Source organism: Terrapene carolina, unplaced genomic scaffold (assembly GCF_002925995.2).
Source record: "Terrapene carolina triunguis isolate 2854851 unplaced genomic scaffold, T_m_triunguis-2.0 Scaffold42, whole genome shotgun sequence".
NCBI classification, from domain to species: domain Eukaryota; kingdom Metazoa; phylum Chordata; order Testudines; family Emydidae; genus Terrapene; species Terrapene triunguis.
In genome coordinates this window covers 5,634,550-5,653,674 of record NW_020664393.1, presented here as the reverse complement: position 1 = coordinate 5,653,674, position 19,125 = coordinate 5,634,550, and the positions used below count along the sequence as shown (strand labels likewise).

The following is a 19,125-nucleotide window of genomic DNA, read 5'->3' as shown; positions in this document are numbered from 1 at the left end:
ATTTGTTTGTGGAAAGCAAAATATATCAATGAGTAGAGATCGTCCCTCAGTAATTGAGAATTAGGTAGGTTGTCCATGTATACTGAAGTGTACATGGAATGAACTATACATGAAGTAACTGAAATACAATCCATGAGGAAAGTATTTCAGTTACTTTCCTGACTGCGCTTCTCATCAGCACTCCAGCTCATCCCTCCTGGTATTGCCGATGTCCAGTGATGTGTTCTATGTAGATGTGCCTTGACCACCTGATGGCGTCTGACACCATGAGTTGCTGCATCAGCCGAGCGTAGGGTTGACTGATTCCGCATTTTCTCAGCACTCGTTCATTAGGTAGAGAAATATGCCCCTCTGGCCGAAACCTTGAGAGTTTAGGGTTACCAAGTCCAAACACACGCACTGCGCCCAAGGCTCCGACGATCCGTGCGTGTGTCTGGACCTGATAACCCTTAGCTCTCAAGGTTTTGGCCAGAGGGGCATATTTCTCTACCTTTCGAGCTCGGGCATTGTGGAAGGTCGGGGACCTGTTCTCGAACAGCAATGTGTTCAGTGTAGTGAGTTTGTCAGGCCTGATAGGAATTGCTGATACATACCACCAATGGGCCTCTGACACATGGGGGCCTAAATTACTTTGTACTTTTGTTTTTGAAATGAGCTCCTTAGTTTTATTTACCATTTATAGTTCTTAGCAGTACTTTGGCCACTGTTTACTGACAGTAATATTTTTTGTAACTACAGTCTGGTAATTGTTAGAGAACAAATGCTTTAATGCATAACACTGAACACCAAATCAATCATGCTAGTTTTGCTTAGTTCAAAGTGACAAACTTAAGCACCAAAAACTCTTCATTACAGTGTTCTCAATCTAGAATAAAGAGCTCCGAATTAAACAGATACACATATGGTTTACTTTTTTTTTTTTAAATAAATAAAGAGGACCACAAACTCCAGATGAGGGAGAAAGAAATGAATGCAAATACTCCTGTACTTGTACCACAGAAGCAGTGCAAAATTGTTTGATCACAGTTTGAGAGAATAGTTTTTGTTTTTTAAAAAGCACCCACAGAAATTAGAGTTTACACAGGCTAACTATAGTCATTTTTAGTTTCAGAAAACCAGAACAGAACTAAAAATAAGCTTACTAAAAATGACAGATTTTATAAACACTAAGATTATCAAGGCGATTCTCAAAGAATATCTTAATTGTGTACATTTTAGCTAATCTGTTAGTTTAAAATACACTAGAAGGTACAGACCAACTCATTGCTGCAGACCTTGTTAATCTAGAAACTGTTTTCCTACTCAGGCTGGGCAAAGTTCACTACAATGCAGAGGGCCTACTGATGGACTTTTGTACCACTTAAACCCTTAAATCCAGACCCTGCATTGAAGTGAATTTCACCTGTGATGCTGATGGGCTATTGCTCTGACCTGAGCTGGCCTGAGCAATAGCCCAATTAACTTGTGCATGAATATCAAAAGACTGTTAGGTGTACTAATTCACTCAAGTGTTAATTTAGTTCAAAGGAAATGTGAATGACAGCAATCAACAGGTTACAAAAAAGTGAAGACTATTTACATTATGTATATTCCTGTACTTAATTAACCCTAGATCAAAAGGGTGTTTTAGTATTAAAATGAGAATTTACTTGGTGTGTAAACTTCATGAAAACTAATGAAGGATTGTTATATGCTGTTACATTACAATTTACATACCATATATCCCAGTAATTATGTTTACCCATTAAACATGATTGGAGCCTGGGAAATGTAAATGAAGATTACTAACTTAGAGGCAAGGGCCATTAAGTTCACAATGAAAATTCACAAACTCCTGTGGGCATTCCTCACACACAGCAAACAAAGGAAAACCCACTTGGGCGAGTACGCTGTTCAAATTATCTTCTGTGAACAGGATCTAAGAGGCAGTTACTCACCTATGCAGTAACTGATGTTCAAGATGAGTGTCCCTGTGGGTACTCCACTCCAGGTGTTGATGCACCCCTGCACCTTCGCTCGGAGATTTTGACAGCAGTACTTGTACTGGTCGTGCACGTGCAGAGCCTGCTCCATGCGCTGAGCATGCCTCAATAGTACATATGCGCGACTGGTCTTCTCAGTTCCTTCTCTACAACAGAGGCTACCCCAACTCCGAAGTAGAGGGGAGGAGAGTGGAGCACAGGCGAGTAACCTCCTCTTCTTCGAGAGAGATGTCCCTGTGGGTGCTCCACTCTAGGTGACTTAAAAGCAATGTATCTCAAGGAGGTAGGGACTTCGGATCTGGTAGGAATACGGTAGATAATACAGCTCTGCCCAACTGTGTATCAGTGAGAGGGCCTTGAATAAGGGCATAATGCTTAAATGTATGTTCAGAAGCCCATGCGGCTGCTTTACAAATGTCAGCCAGAGGAACTTTGCGTAGAAAAGCCACGGCGGTAGTTACAGCTCTAGCGGAGTGAGTTCTGATGGAGGCAGGAGTTGCATCCTTTATTTGATAGCACAGTCAGATACAATTCGAGATCCAGTTGGAAAGTCTCTGGGTAGAAATAGGTGTTCCTTTGGATTGCTCCACAATGGAGACAGAGTCTGGAAGAGTTGCTAAAAGGTTTGGTTCTATCCAAATAAAAGGACAGAGCCCTGCGTACATCCAACGTATGCATCGTGGATTCGAAGGAGTTTGCATGCAGTTTGGGGAAGAAGGTTGGTAGGTGCATCGGTTCATTGATGTGAAAGGATGAATGCACTTTTGGAAGAAATTTGGGGTGTAGTCAGAGAGTAACTTTGTCCCTAAAAAATATTGTGTAAGGTGGGTCCGCCATGAGAGTTGCTATTTCTCCTGCACGTCTGGCAGAGGTAATTGCCACTAAAAATGCTGTTTTCATGAAGAGGTGTAAGAGAGCATGTCGCTAGTGGCTCGAAAGGTTGAGTCAAGCACGTTAATACTAAATGGAGGCCCCACGGCGAGGTGGGAGGTTTAATGTCCGGGTATGGGGATTGGAGCCCTTTGAAAAAAATGCTTGGTCATTGGATGGGCAAAAACAGAGGTATCGTCGATCTTGTGGTTGTAATAGCAGCTAAGTGGACTTTCACGGAGCTGAAAGAAAGGCCAGATTGCTTAAGGTCTAAGAGATAGTCAAGTATCAGTGGAAGAGGTGTGGAAGTGGGAGGAGTTTGTTTGGTTGAGCACCATTGTGTGAATTACTTCCACTTTCAGAGATAGGTGGTGTGAGTAGATTGTGTTCTGCTGTGTAAGAGTACTCTTTGAACCTGTTCTGAGCATGCTAGTTCATTTTGTGATAACCATGTGGGAACCAAACTTTGAGGTAAAGCATGGATAGGTTGGAGTGGAGAAATCTCCCGTGTTGCTGTGATAAGAGGTTTTGATTGAGGGGCTGTGGAATCAGTGGGCGAACTGACATTCTGGTGAGGAACGGTTACCATGGTTGTCTGGGCCACGACGGGGCAATCAGAATTACCGTGGCACGATCTGTCCGTATCTTTGTCAGAACCCTGTGGAGAAGTGGTATCAGGGGAAATGTTTATTTGTAGGCCAAGGGACAGGAAGCATTCGATGGTCAGCTGTGTGGATCGAAGAGCTTCGTTGAGCGTTGAGGCTCTGAGGAGGCAGTCATCGAGGTAAGGGAATATTATAACCCCCCCCCCCCCCTTTTCCTGAGGTAGGCAGTGATGACAGTGAGGAATTTGGAAAAAACACGGGGGGGAGGGGGAGAGTGGATATGCCGAAGGGCAGCACTCTGTATTGAAAATGTGTTGAACCTAGGGTAAAGCAAAGAAAACGTCTGTGGGCCGGATGTATAGTCACATGAAAATAGACGTCCTGTAGGTCGAGGGCTGAAAACCAATCGCCCTGCTCCAGCACTGGGATTATGGTGGTGAGGGTAACCATTTTGAACTTTTGCTTTTTGATGAATTTGTTGAGCTGTCTGAGGTCGAGAATCAGTCGCCATCCTCGTTTTTCCTGTTAAAAAGTAATGGGAGTAGAAACCTTTTCCTCTGTGATGTTGGGGCACAATTTCCACTGCTCCCAATTGAAGGAGATGTTGTACCTCTTGGAGGAGCAGTTGCTCATGAGAGGGGTCCCTGAAGAGGAACGTGGCGGGGGAGTGGGGGGGGATGTGTGGGAGGCAAGGATAGGAAAGGGATGGAATAGCCAATTGTGACGACCTCTATAGCCCATTTGTCGGTGGTAATGTTCTGCCATTGATGGGAGAATGGGCATAGGCAGTGTCCAAAAATAGAGGCAGGCAGTGTCAGCGCTGAAGTGGGAATATAGTGTTTTCTAAACTCTCGACCAAGGCTTCAAATTTGCTTATTAGTCGGAGGGGATTTAGATGCTGCTGATGAGTTGAGACAGCAGCGTTGATACCTGGGTCTCTAGCATTGCTGTTGTTACTCATGTGGTCTATGAGATTGATGGGAATATGTGGAGTAACGTGGACACTGGTAAGGTTGGTATCTACATAGTCTCCTTCTGGTTGCAGAGGTTTGCATTCCTAGAGACCGGAGCATTGCCCTTGAGTCCTTCGTGGAATGAAGTACATCATTCGTTGTGGAAGCAAAGAGTTTGTCGCCATCGAAGGGGAGATCCTCAATGGTATTTTGGACTTCCCGAGGAAAGGAAGAGGACAAGAGCCATGAATCTTGGCGCATGACAACTGCTGTGGCAGTGGATCTTGCTGCATTATTGGCTGCATCAAGGGCAGCCGGAAGAGCAGTACGGGAGATGGATTTGTCCCTCAGAAACTATGGCTGTAAATTGTTGCTTTTTTCCTCTCTGGAATGTCAGCAATAAATTCCATCAATTTACCATAGTTTGTGGTCATATTTTGCCAGAACGGCTGTATAATTAGCTATGCGGAATTGTAATGTGGAAGACGCATATACCTTACACCCGAGCAGATCTAATTTGCTTACTATCCTTGTCAGATGGGGTGGAGTGGGGGAAACTGGTGCTTGTTTTTTTGGTTAACTGCTTCTTCTACCAGTGAATTTGGCACTGGATGAGTGAAAAAGAATTCAGAACCCTTGGAAAGGATAAAATATTTCCCATCTGCTCTCTTGCAGGTAGGTAGGCTTGCTGACGGTGTTTGCCAGATGGCTTTGGCAGGTTCCACAATGGCTGCGTTTATAGGTAATGCAATCCTGGAAGAAGTAGATGGTTGCAGGATGTCGGTTAGCTCATGTTGTTGTTCAGGAATTTCTTCCAGGTTAATCCTTAGCTCATTAGCAACTCTTTTAAAGAGGTCCTGAAATTTTGAAAATCATTTAAGGACGTCAGAGAAGGATGAAGTATTGCTTCGTCTGGTGTAACTACTGGGTCTATTGGGTTGGAGGAGGTAGACTGTGATTGTTCCTGCAGGTGTGAAGCGGCTGCCTGATGTTGTGACTCAGTGGCAGATTTGTCTACTGGCAGTACCAAGCAGGTCTCGTTCCTGCCTCTGGTGGCATATAGAGCGGGATCCCGAGTATAAGGTGCTCATGGAGCCCAATACTGCAACTGTGGTGGGAAGGGCATGGGTGGTGCCATCCATGGGGCAGGAGAAGTGTGAAGTTAGCAGGAGAAAGCTGTCCAGAACCTGTGTGAGTGCCCGGAGAGGAGGAGGTGTCAAGTAGGGCTGACTGCAGTATAGGTGACACCTGCAGGTCCCTTGACTGGGTAAATTGCAGTGCTGCAGCGCCTCTTTGTGGTTAGGGCTGCATGAGAGGCATTTGCTGTGCATGAGGGTTCATCTGCACCGGTGTCCTGAGTGGTTTGCTGGAGTGGGCCCATTTTTGGGCGGGGGGGGGGGGGGGGGTGGGGGCCCCCCCCCCCCGCAAGCATTTTATGCATTGGGAGTGGCCATCGGAGATGGGAATGGCATTGCGGCAGGTAGAGCAGCGCTTAAAGCCTGGGAAGCCAGGCATGTCGGAAGCGGCTGCCGCTGACAGGAAAAAGAAAAAGGATTTTGTTTTTTTGTTTTTTGTTTTTAATAGAGAGAAGGAGATAGGGGAAGTTGTATCAAACTACTATTGGGAAGCTAAGCTAACAAGGACATTTTAAAACAAGGTGAGAGAAAATTCTCTGTCAAGTCTGCTAAGCGCCATCTCAGGCCGGGGACAGTAGAGAAGGAACTGAGGAGACCAATTGCGCACGCATACTATTGAGGCATGCTCAGCGCGTGGGGCAGGCTCTGCGCATGCACAACCAGTACGAGTACTGCTGTCAAAATCTCTGAGCGAAGGCGCAGGGGCGCACCAACACCTGGAGTGGAGCACCCACAGGGATCTCTCTTGAAGAAAAATACTGGTTTAAGGGAATGATCCTACATCTCTGAACTGTTTTAGATTCTAAACAAGGTAGAATACCAAACAAGTGGACAGAGATCCCCAGAATTACTTTGGATAACCCTGAGGAACTTTTGGAAATCTAGCAGATTACTACAACTCTGTTAACATTTTGGACTTACAAACTTTGACTCACCTGTTAATGTATTTTACCTGTTTTAACCTCACAACAACTTATTTCTTTTCTTAGCTAATAGACCTTGTTTACTAGATAAATTTGCTGCCAGCATTGTCTTTGGTGTGAGACTGAGAGTATCCACTGACCTAAGGTAAGTGACTGGCCCTTTGGGTTTGGGAGTAACCTAATGTAATGTGATATTTGGTATAAAGGGCCATCATCACAAAGTCCAGTTTGTCTGAGTGGCAAATGGGCTGGAGAGCCTAAGGGGGACTGCCTGGGACTCCATGGTAAGGCTAATATAGTGATCCACGAGTTCACATTTGTTACTGACTTAGTAAAAATCTAATTATAAAATATACTACCAGTTTGGGGTGTCTGCCCTGTTTTCTGACAGTTTGACCTGAGACTGGCACTCACAGTTGTGAGCTACTCCAAACAGCGAGGCACACACACTTTAAGAATTAGTTGCAACATATACAAGAATCAGACAAATTCTGGACATTCTGCCTCTCACTCAAATTGTCATGCACAAGTTTCTTTGCAGCAGAAGTGAGTTAGTTTTCCTTAAGAACTGACAGGTCTATTGAAGCAATTTCCTGAAGCTCAGTCGTTTGCTTGAACACTGACTTTTCACTTGTAGGACAGTTTTTCTTGTCTGGCACTCAACTTGCAGATTGGCCTTTCCAATCAGAGAGCTTGCTCTGAAAAGACTGTCTTCCAAATAAAGTGGTCTCCAATCAGATGCTATAACTGTTTCCCCTCCCTCCCAGCTTTATAGTATACCACCACAGCAACATGAACGGAATTTAGCAGCATGACCTGACTCCATTAGTTCAAGCCTTCAGAACCTTAACATGCAGAGTTTCAGCAAGTTCATATACAGTCTTCTCTCTATCATCTCAAAGCAATGGGTTGTAATATATCCCCATAAGCACAGAATTCAGAAGTCTGATCTGAGACCCAGTATGTTCTCACAACTACTCACTCCAGTTTTAAGAAAGGATAATCCGAACTACTGTTTTTAAATGCAAAAATTCTCGCAGCCCCCCATTGGACTGGAACGGTGAACCGCAGCCAGTGAGAGCTGCGATCAGCCAAACCTGCGGACACTGCAGGTAAACAAACCGTCCCAGCCCGCCGCGGATTTCCCTGACGGGTCATGTGCCAAAGGTTGCAGATCCCCAGTGTAGACATCGCCTCAGTCTGCCTCAGGCTCCTGTGTGGGAGAAGAGATCTTGGCTTTCAGGGAAGATCTCCTTCTCTTTCTCAAAGTTGTGGATGATCTTAGGGTCCACAGCCTCACTACCTTCGGTGCTGTCCACAAGAAACTGAGCTTCAATTATGGCCTCCCAGGAAATATGCTCTCCCAACTCCTTGAAGTAGGGACGGGTAGTTGGAGTGTTGCTAGACATCCTGTTACTGTCTTTTACTTTTGTAAGCCTGACAGAGGTCCTTGCTTTGGCGTAGTATTGACACTGTTCCAGAAGTGACCATTCACAGGCATCTGCTAAGCAGTAAGGGCATATGTATGCTTAGTATGATGGCTGTCATTGATTAAGGCAAGCTACACCATCTCTTTCCCCCAAATGCAGAGAAAATCCAGTACATCTGCATGACTCCAGGCAGCTGCATATGGCATGGCCACTCTAACAGTGTTACATGATGTGATATGCAACTCCAGGAGTTTGCAATCACATACAGAGATGATCTTGCCTGCAAACAAGCGTTTAAATGAGGGAGGTGACATCCTGTCAAGGTGACCCCAGAACAGTAGAAGGTGCCTGTTTCCTTGTGTAAGACAGTCCTGGCATGAAAAGATGCTGGGTGGGATAATTGGAATATCAAGTCATGGTGAAATAAAATGCACCAACAAATCTTTACTCTGCACTAACTCATTCCACAATTAACTTAATCCACTTCCAAAGTAGATTATACTATTTGCAATAATTGGCCATATAATTCATAGGATGGGATGGTATTGTGTGTACAGTGGTAATTTTTTATTAAAAAGAACAGAACCAAGACACTTCACGAAAACCTCCCTGTGTAGACAAGTCCTAAGGAAAACTGTTCAAAGACAGACACATGCCTGACATACTTTTCTTATGCAAGCAAACACTCCATACACAAGCATAATAAAAGAGGCTTTTATGACCTCCTTGATGCCAATGAATTTGCTTCATCTAGTAAATGAGAAACTTTAGGTATCTCACGAAGCAGACTGTTTGATGTTGGTTAAGAGGTTTAGAAGCTTCTCTCCACCTGGAAGACTAAGATCAATACCCATATAATACTTGTAGCCTCTGCCAGCCTCAGAAACAGGAGCTCTCGTTTAGGCAAGTCATAGTTGGTCTTCAATACTTTTTTCAGTACTGATAGTACCAAGAGCACCTAACAAAGCAAAGATTGCTGCAACTTGGATAGAATGGATAGAATGGCAACAGGACTTTTTAGGAGAGGCTCTAATAGCAGACCACTAATTCCCTTCCCTGGCCACTTTGAATGACTGGGAAGACACAGAAAATACATTCAAACTGGTTTGGTAGAAGAAAATGCAGGGAAAAAAATCAAAATACATATGTTCATTTACTAAACAGTGGAGTACTAAGTGAACAGAAGCTGTGCTGGATTTTTTCATGTTTGATCTGTAAAGAGATTAGCATTTACCAGTTGGGTTTGTTTTTTAGCCTAGAAAGAGAGGATATGTAAACAAATCCTTCCTGAACAGATTATTAATGTAATCTGAGGGAAGCTTCCGCTATTACTGAATGACTGCAAGCAACGTACGGAAACATGAAAATATTTGACAGTACCATCAGTGCCCCGGCATCTCTAGGCTTGGCAGTACATGGCCCCAGCACCTCTGGGCTTGCCACGCCAGTTATGAAAGAAAAAAAAATTGCTTGAGCCCGGGCACCTCTTTCATTACAAATTAAGCATTAAATATCATACAGTAGCAGGGTCAATTTAAACTACCCAAATAATATACTGAAATATCCTGAAGGAAAATCCTGTTATCCAGCAACACCACTTAACTTTTTTCTACCACTTTTCATTAAAGCTCAGTGGCTAACAAAGGAAAGCATCATTACCCTCATCTTGAATAGGGGAAACTGAGGCAGAGTGGTTTGTCTAAGGTTACACAGTAAGTAAATGAAGGAGTTTGGAACAGCATCAAGGTCTGCTCAATCCTGTTCTAGCACCACATTCACTGAGCTAAACTGCCTTGACAACCAAAGACCCAGTCCAGAAATGTTATTCACTCCCTGTAAGACAAGCTTAATCATGTGCAATGAGTGGCCAGCACATCTGAACTGCTCAAAGTAAATGAGAATGACATCTGTTTACCTTGGCACCACAGGAGAAATCTAGCAACGGGTAAGGTGAACACTTCTTCTTCTGATGTTCAACAGAACCTGAGAGGTAACATCCTTCCTGATCAACCACCTAAGGCAATGGCTCTCAACTTTTCCAGACTACTGTACCCCTTTCACAAGTCTGATTTGTCTTATGTACTTCCAAGTTACACCTCATTTAAAAAAGTACTTGCTTACAAAATCAGGAATAAATATACAAAGGTGTCACAGCACATTACTGAAAAATTGCTTACTTTCTCATTTTTATCATGTAATTATAAAATAAAATTAGAACATATTGTTCCTACATTTCAGTGTATAGTATATAGAGCAGTATAAACAAGTCACTGTCTGTACAAAATTTTAGTTTATACTGACTTTGCTAGTGCTTTTTATATAGCCTGTCGCAAAATTAGACAAGTATCTGGGTGAGCTGATGTACCCCTGGAAGACCTCTGCGTAGGCCCAGGAGTACACATACCCCTGGCTGAGAACCACTTACCTAAGGTATGTCTACACAGCTCATGGAAACAAGCCTCCCAGCCCAGGTCAACAGACTCTGGGCTAGCACTCTAAAAATCAGTGTGAAAACATCACTTTAAAGTTGTGGCTCAGGCTGGAAGCTCAGCCTCTGAAACCTACTGAAGGGGGGGATAGGTTTCAGAGCCCAAGCTGCAACTTCAAAGCACTGTCTACATATTTTTAGAGCACCCCACAACCAAAATCTGTTGAGCCAAATTGGGGAGCTTGCAGAAGCAAGCTATCTATCCCAGGTGCTGTGGAGGAAGGAAAGGGCCTGACATCTACTCCAGCTGCAGCCAGATGCTCCCAGACCTATGCATGGGTCTGAATTAAGGGAGCTTCCCAGCTTCCCATGCAGGGGCTTAGGGAGAGACGGACATACTCCTCCCCATTTCCTGGCTCCATGCAGGAGCCTGGGGAAATCATGAGGTGTCTCTTCAGCAGTCACCCACATTATCAGTTCCTGTTATCATGAACTATACAGAAGTCTGGGTGAGTAACAGAGACTCCCTCATCTTCCCAGTCCACTAGCTCCCCCCCTCCCCCCCATTCAGTGGGCTGAGAAGCAGAAGCAAAGGCTTGCCTAGACCTCCCCCACAGTTTCTTTCTCTACTCCCCAGGCCTATGCAGCGGTCCCAGAAAGAGAAGATATCCTCCTGGCCCCAAACTCAGAAAAAAACCAACAGGTCTGTTGCTAAGTTACAAGTAAATACTGGGGAAAACCATGCATGTGAGCTCCCCCCAAAAACAGTTCATAGAGCAATGCAAATAATCACAAACAATACAGTGCAATTGACTATATGCAAAGAACTACAAATGCATAAAGTAACATTGAAAAAAATTCTTTCAGATATATTAATCTTAGGTGTTTCTTGTAGTAATAGTATGTAAATCATTCAGATGCAAATGTAATTCAAGGTCATGTTGTCCCTCTAATATTTTTATTTAAACAGCAACATTTTAATAGAAGTATTCCAGTTGGGTTGAAATTATTTCCTGTTATGTTATACATTATATCTGGCTTCTGACTAGTCAGTTTCAAAGCAGAAAGAAAAGTGGTTCAGTTTGCTAGTATTTTCCAGGTGACATGTCAATTCTCAGCAAGAACAAGCACTCAAATTAAGTTTGTTTGCACTAAAAGTTTGCGTGTCAAAAAAAGGGCTTCTTCTGAGTTTTCAGATTGCTGAAGTAAGCAAAATAGGTGGAGCTGTCTGATTAAGTACAAAAAGTACGTTCTCGTGTTACAACGTCTTCTACAACAACATACAAGAAAAATTAAGATACTGCAAATGAATATTTAAAACTAATTAGTAGGAATTTAAATTAAACATAGTAACTTCTTTAACAGACTGTCACAGACAAGAACATTAATGAAGCAAAAGATAAAAGTTTTAAATAACTCCGAATTCATTTGTATTTGAAAGCAATTCTTTATAAAGAATGACTTCCATATTGTGTAATACTATATTACTAGAGTTTAATAGAGAAATTAAGAACAGAGATCAGTATCATTTCATGTCCTATAATATGATTAATAGACCTTTAGAATTAAAAGTTCAGATGTTATTCCTATAAAACGCCAAACCATTTTTAATTTCACGGAGCTATTTACTCCTCTGTTAATCTAAAAATAGCAAGTTTCACAGGTAAACTGAATGTTTCATAAAGCATTTATTTTTATCTTCATTGCAAAATGTAGCTGATGGGGGACTTGGGCCAAAATGGTGCTTGATGATGGGTATGTAATATTTTCCTTAGTTTCACAGCCAGCAAACCACAGTCTACAAAATGGAAGAAATAATCCAGTCCTGATCTCCCAGCAATACTGTTCCAAAACAACCACAAAGGCAATGTTTTCCTATGAGTATTATACAATTTTGATGCAAAACTCATTATGGGTCATTCAGGGAGGCTGTTGTGGCCTCCCACACATACTTATTGACAACAAAGGCCATTTAGTGGAATTTACTCTGGAGTTTTATTAACATCTACAGGTACTGCCACCAAATTCAACTTTTAGTTTTAGATGAAAATAAGAGCATCTCCGCAAGACTCTCCTCTAAAATATTAGTGGCTTCTTTAAGGGACTGACAAACTAATTCAATTTTCCACCGCACTTCCCCAAATTACTGCTTCAAAGATTAGAGACAATAATATTCAAATAGAAAAAGAACAAAAAGGTCCCATGTTTGTTGAAATCTAACAAAATTATGGATTGATTTATAGGCATAAAAAATGAATCAGAACACCAGGCTTCCAAGGTAATTACCAAAACACTGAAAAGAAACACACTTGTAGAATAAGTGAGAACAAAGAAGTGGGTATTAGTTTGTGTGAGATTTCACTTTCTCCTAACTAAGTTCGCTATGAGATCTTTATTGTAGCCTCTTTCTTTAGGAGCCAGCAGTCTGCTGTCTTGTAGCCCTTTCATCTATCATCCATTATCTATTTTTTTTTAATCACAATAGCTTATATATGATCATGTGACTTCTTGATTTGGATCAATTACATCCAAACTCTTAGCAAACTGATAACATTCTGCCAGATAGTTTCTTGGCTTTTTAAAGGCCCATAGCAAAATCCCCAAACAGGGTTTAAATTTTCAAACACTTCAGAATCTTTCATAGTTCCATAAGTTTTAAAGCCAGAAAGGACCATTAGATCATCTAGTCTAACCTCCTGTATATCTCAGACCATAGAACTTCACCCAGTCAACCCTGTATTGTGCCCAATAATTTGTGTTTCAGTAAAACGTATCTTTCAGAAAGTCATCTAGTCAGGTTTCTTTCAATGGTTAATTACCCTCAGTGTTAAAAGGTTGGGCCTTATTCCAAAATTTTTTTACTGGAGAAAAATACTGATCTAACAATATTTCAATCTTACATCTTTGGATCTAATTTAGCTTATCATTAACAAATTAAACAAATAAGTGTTAATATGAGGATATCTGAAAGTGATTCCTCATGCACCATCTTGGATTTATCATTTTGATTCCCAAAATGTTGCTTTGATATGCATATCAGCATGAGTTAGTCTATATACAAAAGAGATCACCTGGTCATATAATTACACACCATTGAAAAACTTTTCAAGGGTAAGAGAAAACTTTCCTCTTCCCTCAATCTGCAAACCAAGATTACATTTGTACTTAGTTTAAACTGTAATAAAAACAAAACAAGAACCAACTGAAGATAAAATATAATTTCAAAAACATTTTCTTAGGTTATTTTGCAACTAAATTAATAAAAGTCTATGAATGCAATGAGAGAAAGGAGAACAGCACAACTCTGAGAGCCAGGAGATCTAGGTTCTAAGTCCGGCTCTGCCACAGATTTCCTTTGTAGCCTAGTTCATGCCACCTAAACATTTGTGCCTCAATTTTCTCATCTGTAAAAAGTTAATAACTATTGCATAAAGGTAGTGTTTCTAAAGTACTGTGATATCCTTTGGTGGAAGGATAACAATATTTATTAGCCATTTGTGAAGGTTTCAGAAGAGTCAAAACAAAGAAACTATGAAAGTTTCTATTCTTAACATGTCAGTTTTAGAGCTCAATACTGCCAGGTACTGCGAGACCATAACTTTAATGATAGAGGTTTAATTTAGTTCTTCTCAGGATCAAACCCTTGAGTCTTTGTGAATTTGTTTATCACCAACAATTATGATTATTTCTATTTGATTTGGGATTTATATTTTCATTTGTAACAGACTGACCTTATCAAACAACAGGGCCATCCCTAGACATTCTGGTGCCCTACGCAGCCCCCCCATGGGTGGCTGGCCTCAGCGCGGTGGGGCTGCACCCAAAGTCTGTGGGGGACAGGAGCAGGCTTGAGGTACAGGGGGGAACAGTCCAACAGCATGAGCGGGCGGAGCAGGTTGGGGCCAGGTCACTCCACTTCCTGACGCCTGGTGATTGCAGGGCGGGCCCGACCCCACACTCACGGGGCCGCAGGAAGTGGAGTGACCCGGTCCCAGCCCACTCCGCTCCCCTGGCTCCCAGACTTGGGGGTCTGGGGGAATCGCCCCCAACACTCACCAGCGGCGCGGCTGGGAGCCGGCAGAGCAGAGTGGGCTGGGGCCAATCGCTCCACTTCCCACCGCCCCAGGAGCTCAGGGGAAGGGGTGGAGTGGGGGCAGGGCTGGGGCGGAGCAGGGGTGGAAAGAGGCAGGGTGGTGCCCCAAATGTCCTGGTGCCCTACGCAGCTGCATATTTTGCATATGGGTAAGGATGGCCCTGTTAATCAAGATTATAGTTCAAAAATAAGCTTCAGAGGAGAAAGCATATTTTAAAAGATCTTGATATTTTCTAACAATCTTAAATCTGATTTTTTCCCATACTAATCTTGTTTATTTTTAGTTGGCAAACATGTGAATGATGCTTGATTTTGTATTAACAAGACTGGCATAATCACAGCCCTTGTAACATCTGACAAATATATTAAAATAATATTTCAGGCATATATTGAGTCCCAGAGGTACTTGTGTCCCAACAATAAACCCACTTTTCATTGTGAAAGCTTGCACTGGAATTCATTTGCAAAAGGAGCTGATTATGTTCAAGAGACAGCACTTCTCCCCATGTAAAAACGTTAAGTTCTTAGTAGATAACTTCCTTTATCAGTGTTATATACTCGTTTGATACAACTAAACTGTGCCGGTATTTTGGTTATGTCAAATTATATAAAGTTATTCAGAAGTTAATACTATTTTGCAGCTAATAATCTTAAGAACTTAACATAGTCATTCTATTAACGGACTGAACATCACAACAGTCTAGAGAGTCAAAAACGAAAGCTTTCCTGTGTTTAACAGATGAAGATGCACTACAGCCTTATGGGGTTTTTTTCCTGCATCACGATAACGCCAGTTACAAATGTGAGGCATTCTAAGACGCTTTAAAGATAAGAAGTTGGAGAGGTGTTTGCTGAAAGGGGCATTGACTCTTACCTGAACATTGCTTAGGATAGACGCACTCTTCTCTCTCACGTCTCTAAAGGGGCATCTCTTGGAAAGCATGAGCAGGCGAGCCAGCATCTCATTCAATCTTTCCAGAGCTGTAGCAGAAGCCAAGTGTCCTTCCGATGACTCAGGAGGAGGATCCTCCTTTACAGGAGAAATTTGTGTTGTTCTCCTCAAAACAGCTTGCCGGATGTTTTCCAAGGCAGCGTCTCTGGTGCTGGCATCCCTGCTGCACAGCCCATCCCACCTCACTTCTCCCTCCTCCATCCTCCCTCGCTCTCTGATCGGCTCCAGGCCGCCCAAACCTTCACCAGCTTCGCCTCGTGTAGAAGTAACACCACCAGTTCGCGAAGAAAAATAAAGTGCGGGCCCAGCCCATGGATGTCACCACCAGCCCGCGGATGTCCCCCACTTTGTCAGTTCTCGCCCTCAGAGCCGTCAAGCGTCTCGCCTCCCCGGGCAGATGCTGCTCTCGGCGCAGGGGGCCCGGCCTCCCCTCACCATGGCAGAGCGGGGGCGGGAGCCGGCAGGTGAGGAGGGCTGCGGAGCTTTGTTCTTGCTGGAGCCTGGGCAGCCCCCCGCGTCCCGGGCAGCGAAGGTCCAGGCAGGGACGAGGGAGATTTCCAATCAGCGCGCAAGGCTCGGCCGCCGCTGCTGCTGCAGAGCCAGGAAGCTTCCCATAGGGAGAAGCGGGGGGGGGGGGGGAAGAGACGCTGCTACCACCCAGGGCCCAGAGGACACGTCCCGGCTCCGGCGGTTCAGCCCCAGGGTGAGGGCGGCTCCCGGCCTCAGGGCAGGGTGCAGGCAGCGACGCAGTCCTATCCCGGGAACCGCTGGGCGCTCGGGCCAGCTCCCCCTCGACGGCGGCGGCAGCCGGAGCGATCTACGCGGACCCCGCCCCCTTGTGCTCCGGGCTCCGCTAAGAGAACAGCGAGCGCACGCCCCGCCCGGCCCGGCCTCCCGCAAGGACAGCACCCTTGTCTAACTAACTGTAAAATCCCAACCCGTCCCGTTGCCGCTTGGTGACAGACAAGCCCTTTCAGCCAATCACGGTTCAGAGGCATAACTCGGAGCCAATCACGATGACGAAGAGACGGAGAATCGTGCTAGGGAGCCGCTCTCTGTTGCGAGGGCTACTGGGATTTGTAGTCCAGCCGAACTCCTGCGCCTGTTGAATAAAACTACAACTCCCAGCAGGCAATGTGCCTAGCCCATTGCGAGGAAGAGGGCTGGGTATTGGGTAATAGTTGCCCTGATTCTGTTGTGTCAGGGAGATCACAAGGATCAACGCAAATCCATTTCCAGTGCTCCTACCTCCTCTATACCCAGTGTCATGGCAAGGGTCAGGTAGACAGGGCTTTATCACATTGGACAAGACACTTTACCTTTCTATGCCTGTGTCCTCATCTCCACCTCCGCTCCCCCCCCCCCAAAAAAACAAACCTCTTGTGTGTCTGATTGGTTTGTAAACAATTCAGGGTAGAGAATGCCTCTTACTGTGTATTTATAGAGTATTGTCCACTCCTGCAATTTTTGTTGTTTTCTTGAAGCCCAAACTCCTGGAATCATGTGATTATGTAAGGCTCTCAGCTTTCATTAAAAAAGAAAAGATTCTAACCCACATGGTTAGGGAGGAAAGCTTGGAAACATTAATTCTAAATATTTAAAAACTAGAAGGTGAATAACCTAATATATATATATTTAAAAACGTGATTTATAAACCAATTTCATGATTTTTGGGTCCCGACTCAGGATTATGAATGCTTAGGATTGGCAATACACTACAGTTTTACAATGGGATAAACCTTGTTATTGTTATCTGAATTAAAATCTTGTTAAGATTGATGTGTGAATGTGCCCTTCATTTAAGATTGCTATAAGGAACAGTTAAAGGGCCCACATAAAATGCAAAATGGAGTCTGCCTAGAAAGTAGGACCATATGGCCAGAAGATTCTATGTATTGTTCTGACCAAGTAGGGATACGTGTGGGAAAAAGTATAGCTGGGAGGGCAAACAAGGAACTGGCAGAGACTCAGAGGCAGCAAGAAAGCCAAGCAGCAGCCTGTAAGTATGGCCCTAGGAGAAGCCTAGAGAAAGATGCCTTGGCTGTAAACTGCCTTGGATGTTTGTTTGTTGCCATGATTGAAACTGGTCTTGCATGTTTTGTTTCTGATTTTTCTTCTCAAAAGTCCAGTATACAAAAGGAGAATGTGGTTCCTGTTATCCAAAGGTTGCTGAATCTTCAACAGTGGGATGATCATGGGGGGGAAATTGGTGGTGAGTCTTTAAAATTATGTATTTCTATACAATCCCATTTCATGGTCTCTTAGTTACATGATAGAAAATCTACCCCATCTACTGGATAGCTTAAGAAGTATCCAGGGGAGCATGTTCTATGAGAAAACTTTTGGGGGGAAAGTAGTCTGTTTTAGAAACAAATTCTAAAGAAATAGTGAGGCCATCAGAAAGCAAAATAAAGCTGTTTCACCTGCCTGTAGCAGCAAGTTGCAACATCTAGACTCATCTTCCAATAGTCTCATTAAATATTTGAGACTTCAAAGGCAAAAACTATGCTGCTCTAAAAGATCTTATCATAGAAGTGTAGGGCTGGCAGGGCCCTGCATTAGGGAGGACCAAATATACCTAGACCCTCCCTGCTAGGTGTTTGTCTAGCCTGTTCTTAAAAACCCCAAATGATGGGGATTCCACAACCTCCCTTAGAAGCCTATTCCAGAGTTTAACTATCCTTATAGTTAGAAAGTTTTTCCTCTTATATATGACATTCCTATTAATATACCTCAGAATAAGTCAGTACTAGGAATAACTAGTCCCTAACTCATTAGTTCTTCATTATAATTGTCTTTACAAACCACCTACTCTTAGGGGCTTCTCTTCATTGGCAATTTACAGCACTTCAACTTTCTAGCTCGGGGTGTGGAAAGAACACCCGCTTGAGCACAGCAAGTTTCAGCGCTGTAAAGCGCCAGTGTAGACAGTGCCCCAGCACTGGGAGCTACGCCCCTCGTGGAGGTGGTTTTATTAGAGCGCTGCACTGCAACCACACAAGGCATGTTAAAGCGCTGCCATGGCAGCGCTTTAGCATTACTAGTGTAGACTAGCCCCAATATGTCTTTCTGTTTGCTATTGCACTTCTGATTAATATAATTGTTTAACCCTTTTGTTATTACCACAGCCCTCCCACATGAAGATGGTTTCTCTCTTATTTTGAATGAGAACTGATTCCCATCCCCCCTAACATAGAATATTAGGGTTGGAAGGGATCTCAGGAGATCATCTAGTCTAACCCCCTGCTCAAAGCAGGACCAATCCCCAGACAGATTTTTGTCCCGGATCCCTAAATGGCCCCCTCAAGGATTGAACTCACAACCCTAGGTTTAGCAGGCCAATGCTCAAACCACTGAGCTACCCCCCCCCCAACATGTGAGCCTTAATTTACTAATGAGGCTCAGGAGCTCCCAAGCCTAATTATTTTCTCCTGCTTACCAATCTGCCAGGATACTCAGACTTTCCTCACACTCCAGAAGGCTTCCAGTACTGCTTCTGCTCTAATTGGCAAATGCAAATTATTGTGGGGTGAAATAGAAGAGGGCCAGGTGAGTAAACAGCAGATGGAAGATAGCATGGTGATATCAGTAGCACAGCAGGCCTGAATGCTAGAAAACAAACACAGTAGGAAAGGAGATATTTATATTTTTCTGCTGGGGGTGATGTGTGTGCTTAAATGCCAATCAGCTTTAAGAGTATACAGCACCTCTTAGGAGTGGGCCCTAAGTATTAGAGGAAGAAATTAAATAGAG

At 43.6% G+C, this 19,125-nt stretch overlaps 1 protein-coding gene across 2 annotated transcripts in view; it reads right to left on the bottom strand.

Moving 5' to 3' along the window:
- SESN1 (sestrin 1) overlaps positions 1-15,973 on the bottom strand; it is a 108,993-nt gene extending 93,020 nt beyond the window's left edge. For both annotated transcript variants that reach the window (XM_024194293.2, XM_024194296.2), the window contains exon 1: positions 15,295-15,973. In XM_024194293.2, the coding sequence (XP_024050061.1) occupies positions 15,295-15,573 (279 nt within the window). In that variant the 5' untranslated portion in view covers positions 15,574-15,973. The remainder of the gene's footprint in view (positions 1-15,294) is intronic.
- Between the last annotated feature and the right edge of the window lie 3,152 nt (positions 15,974-19,125).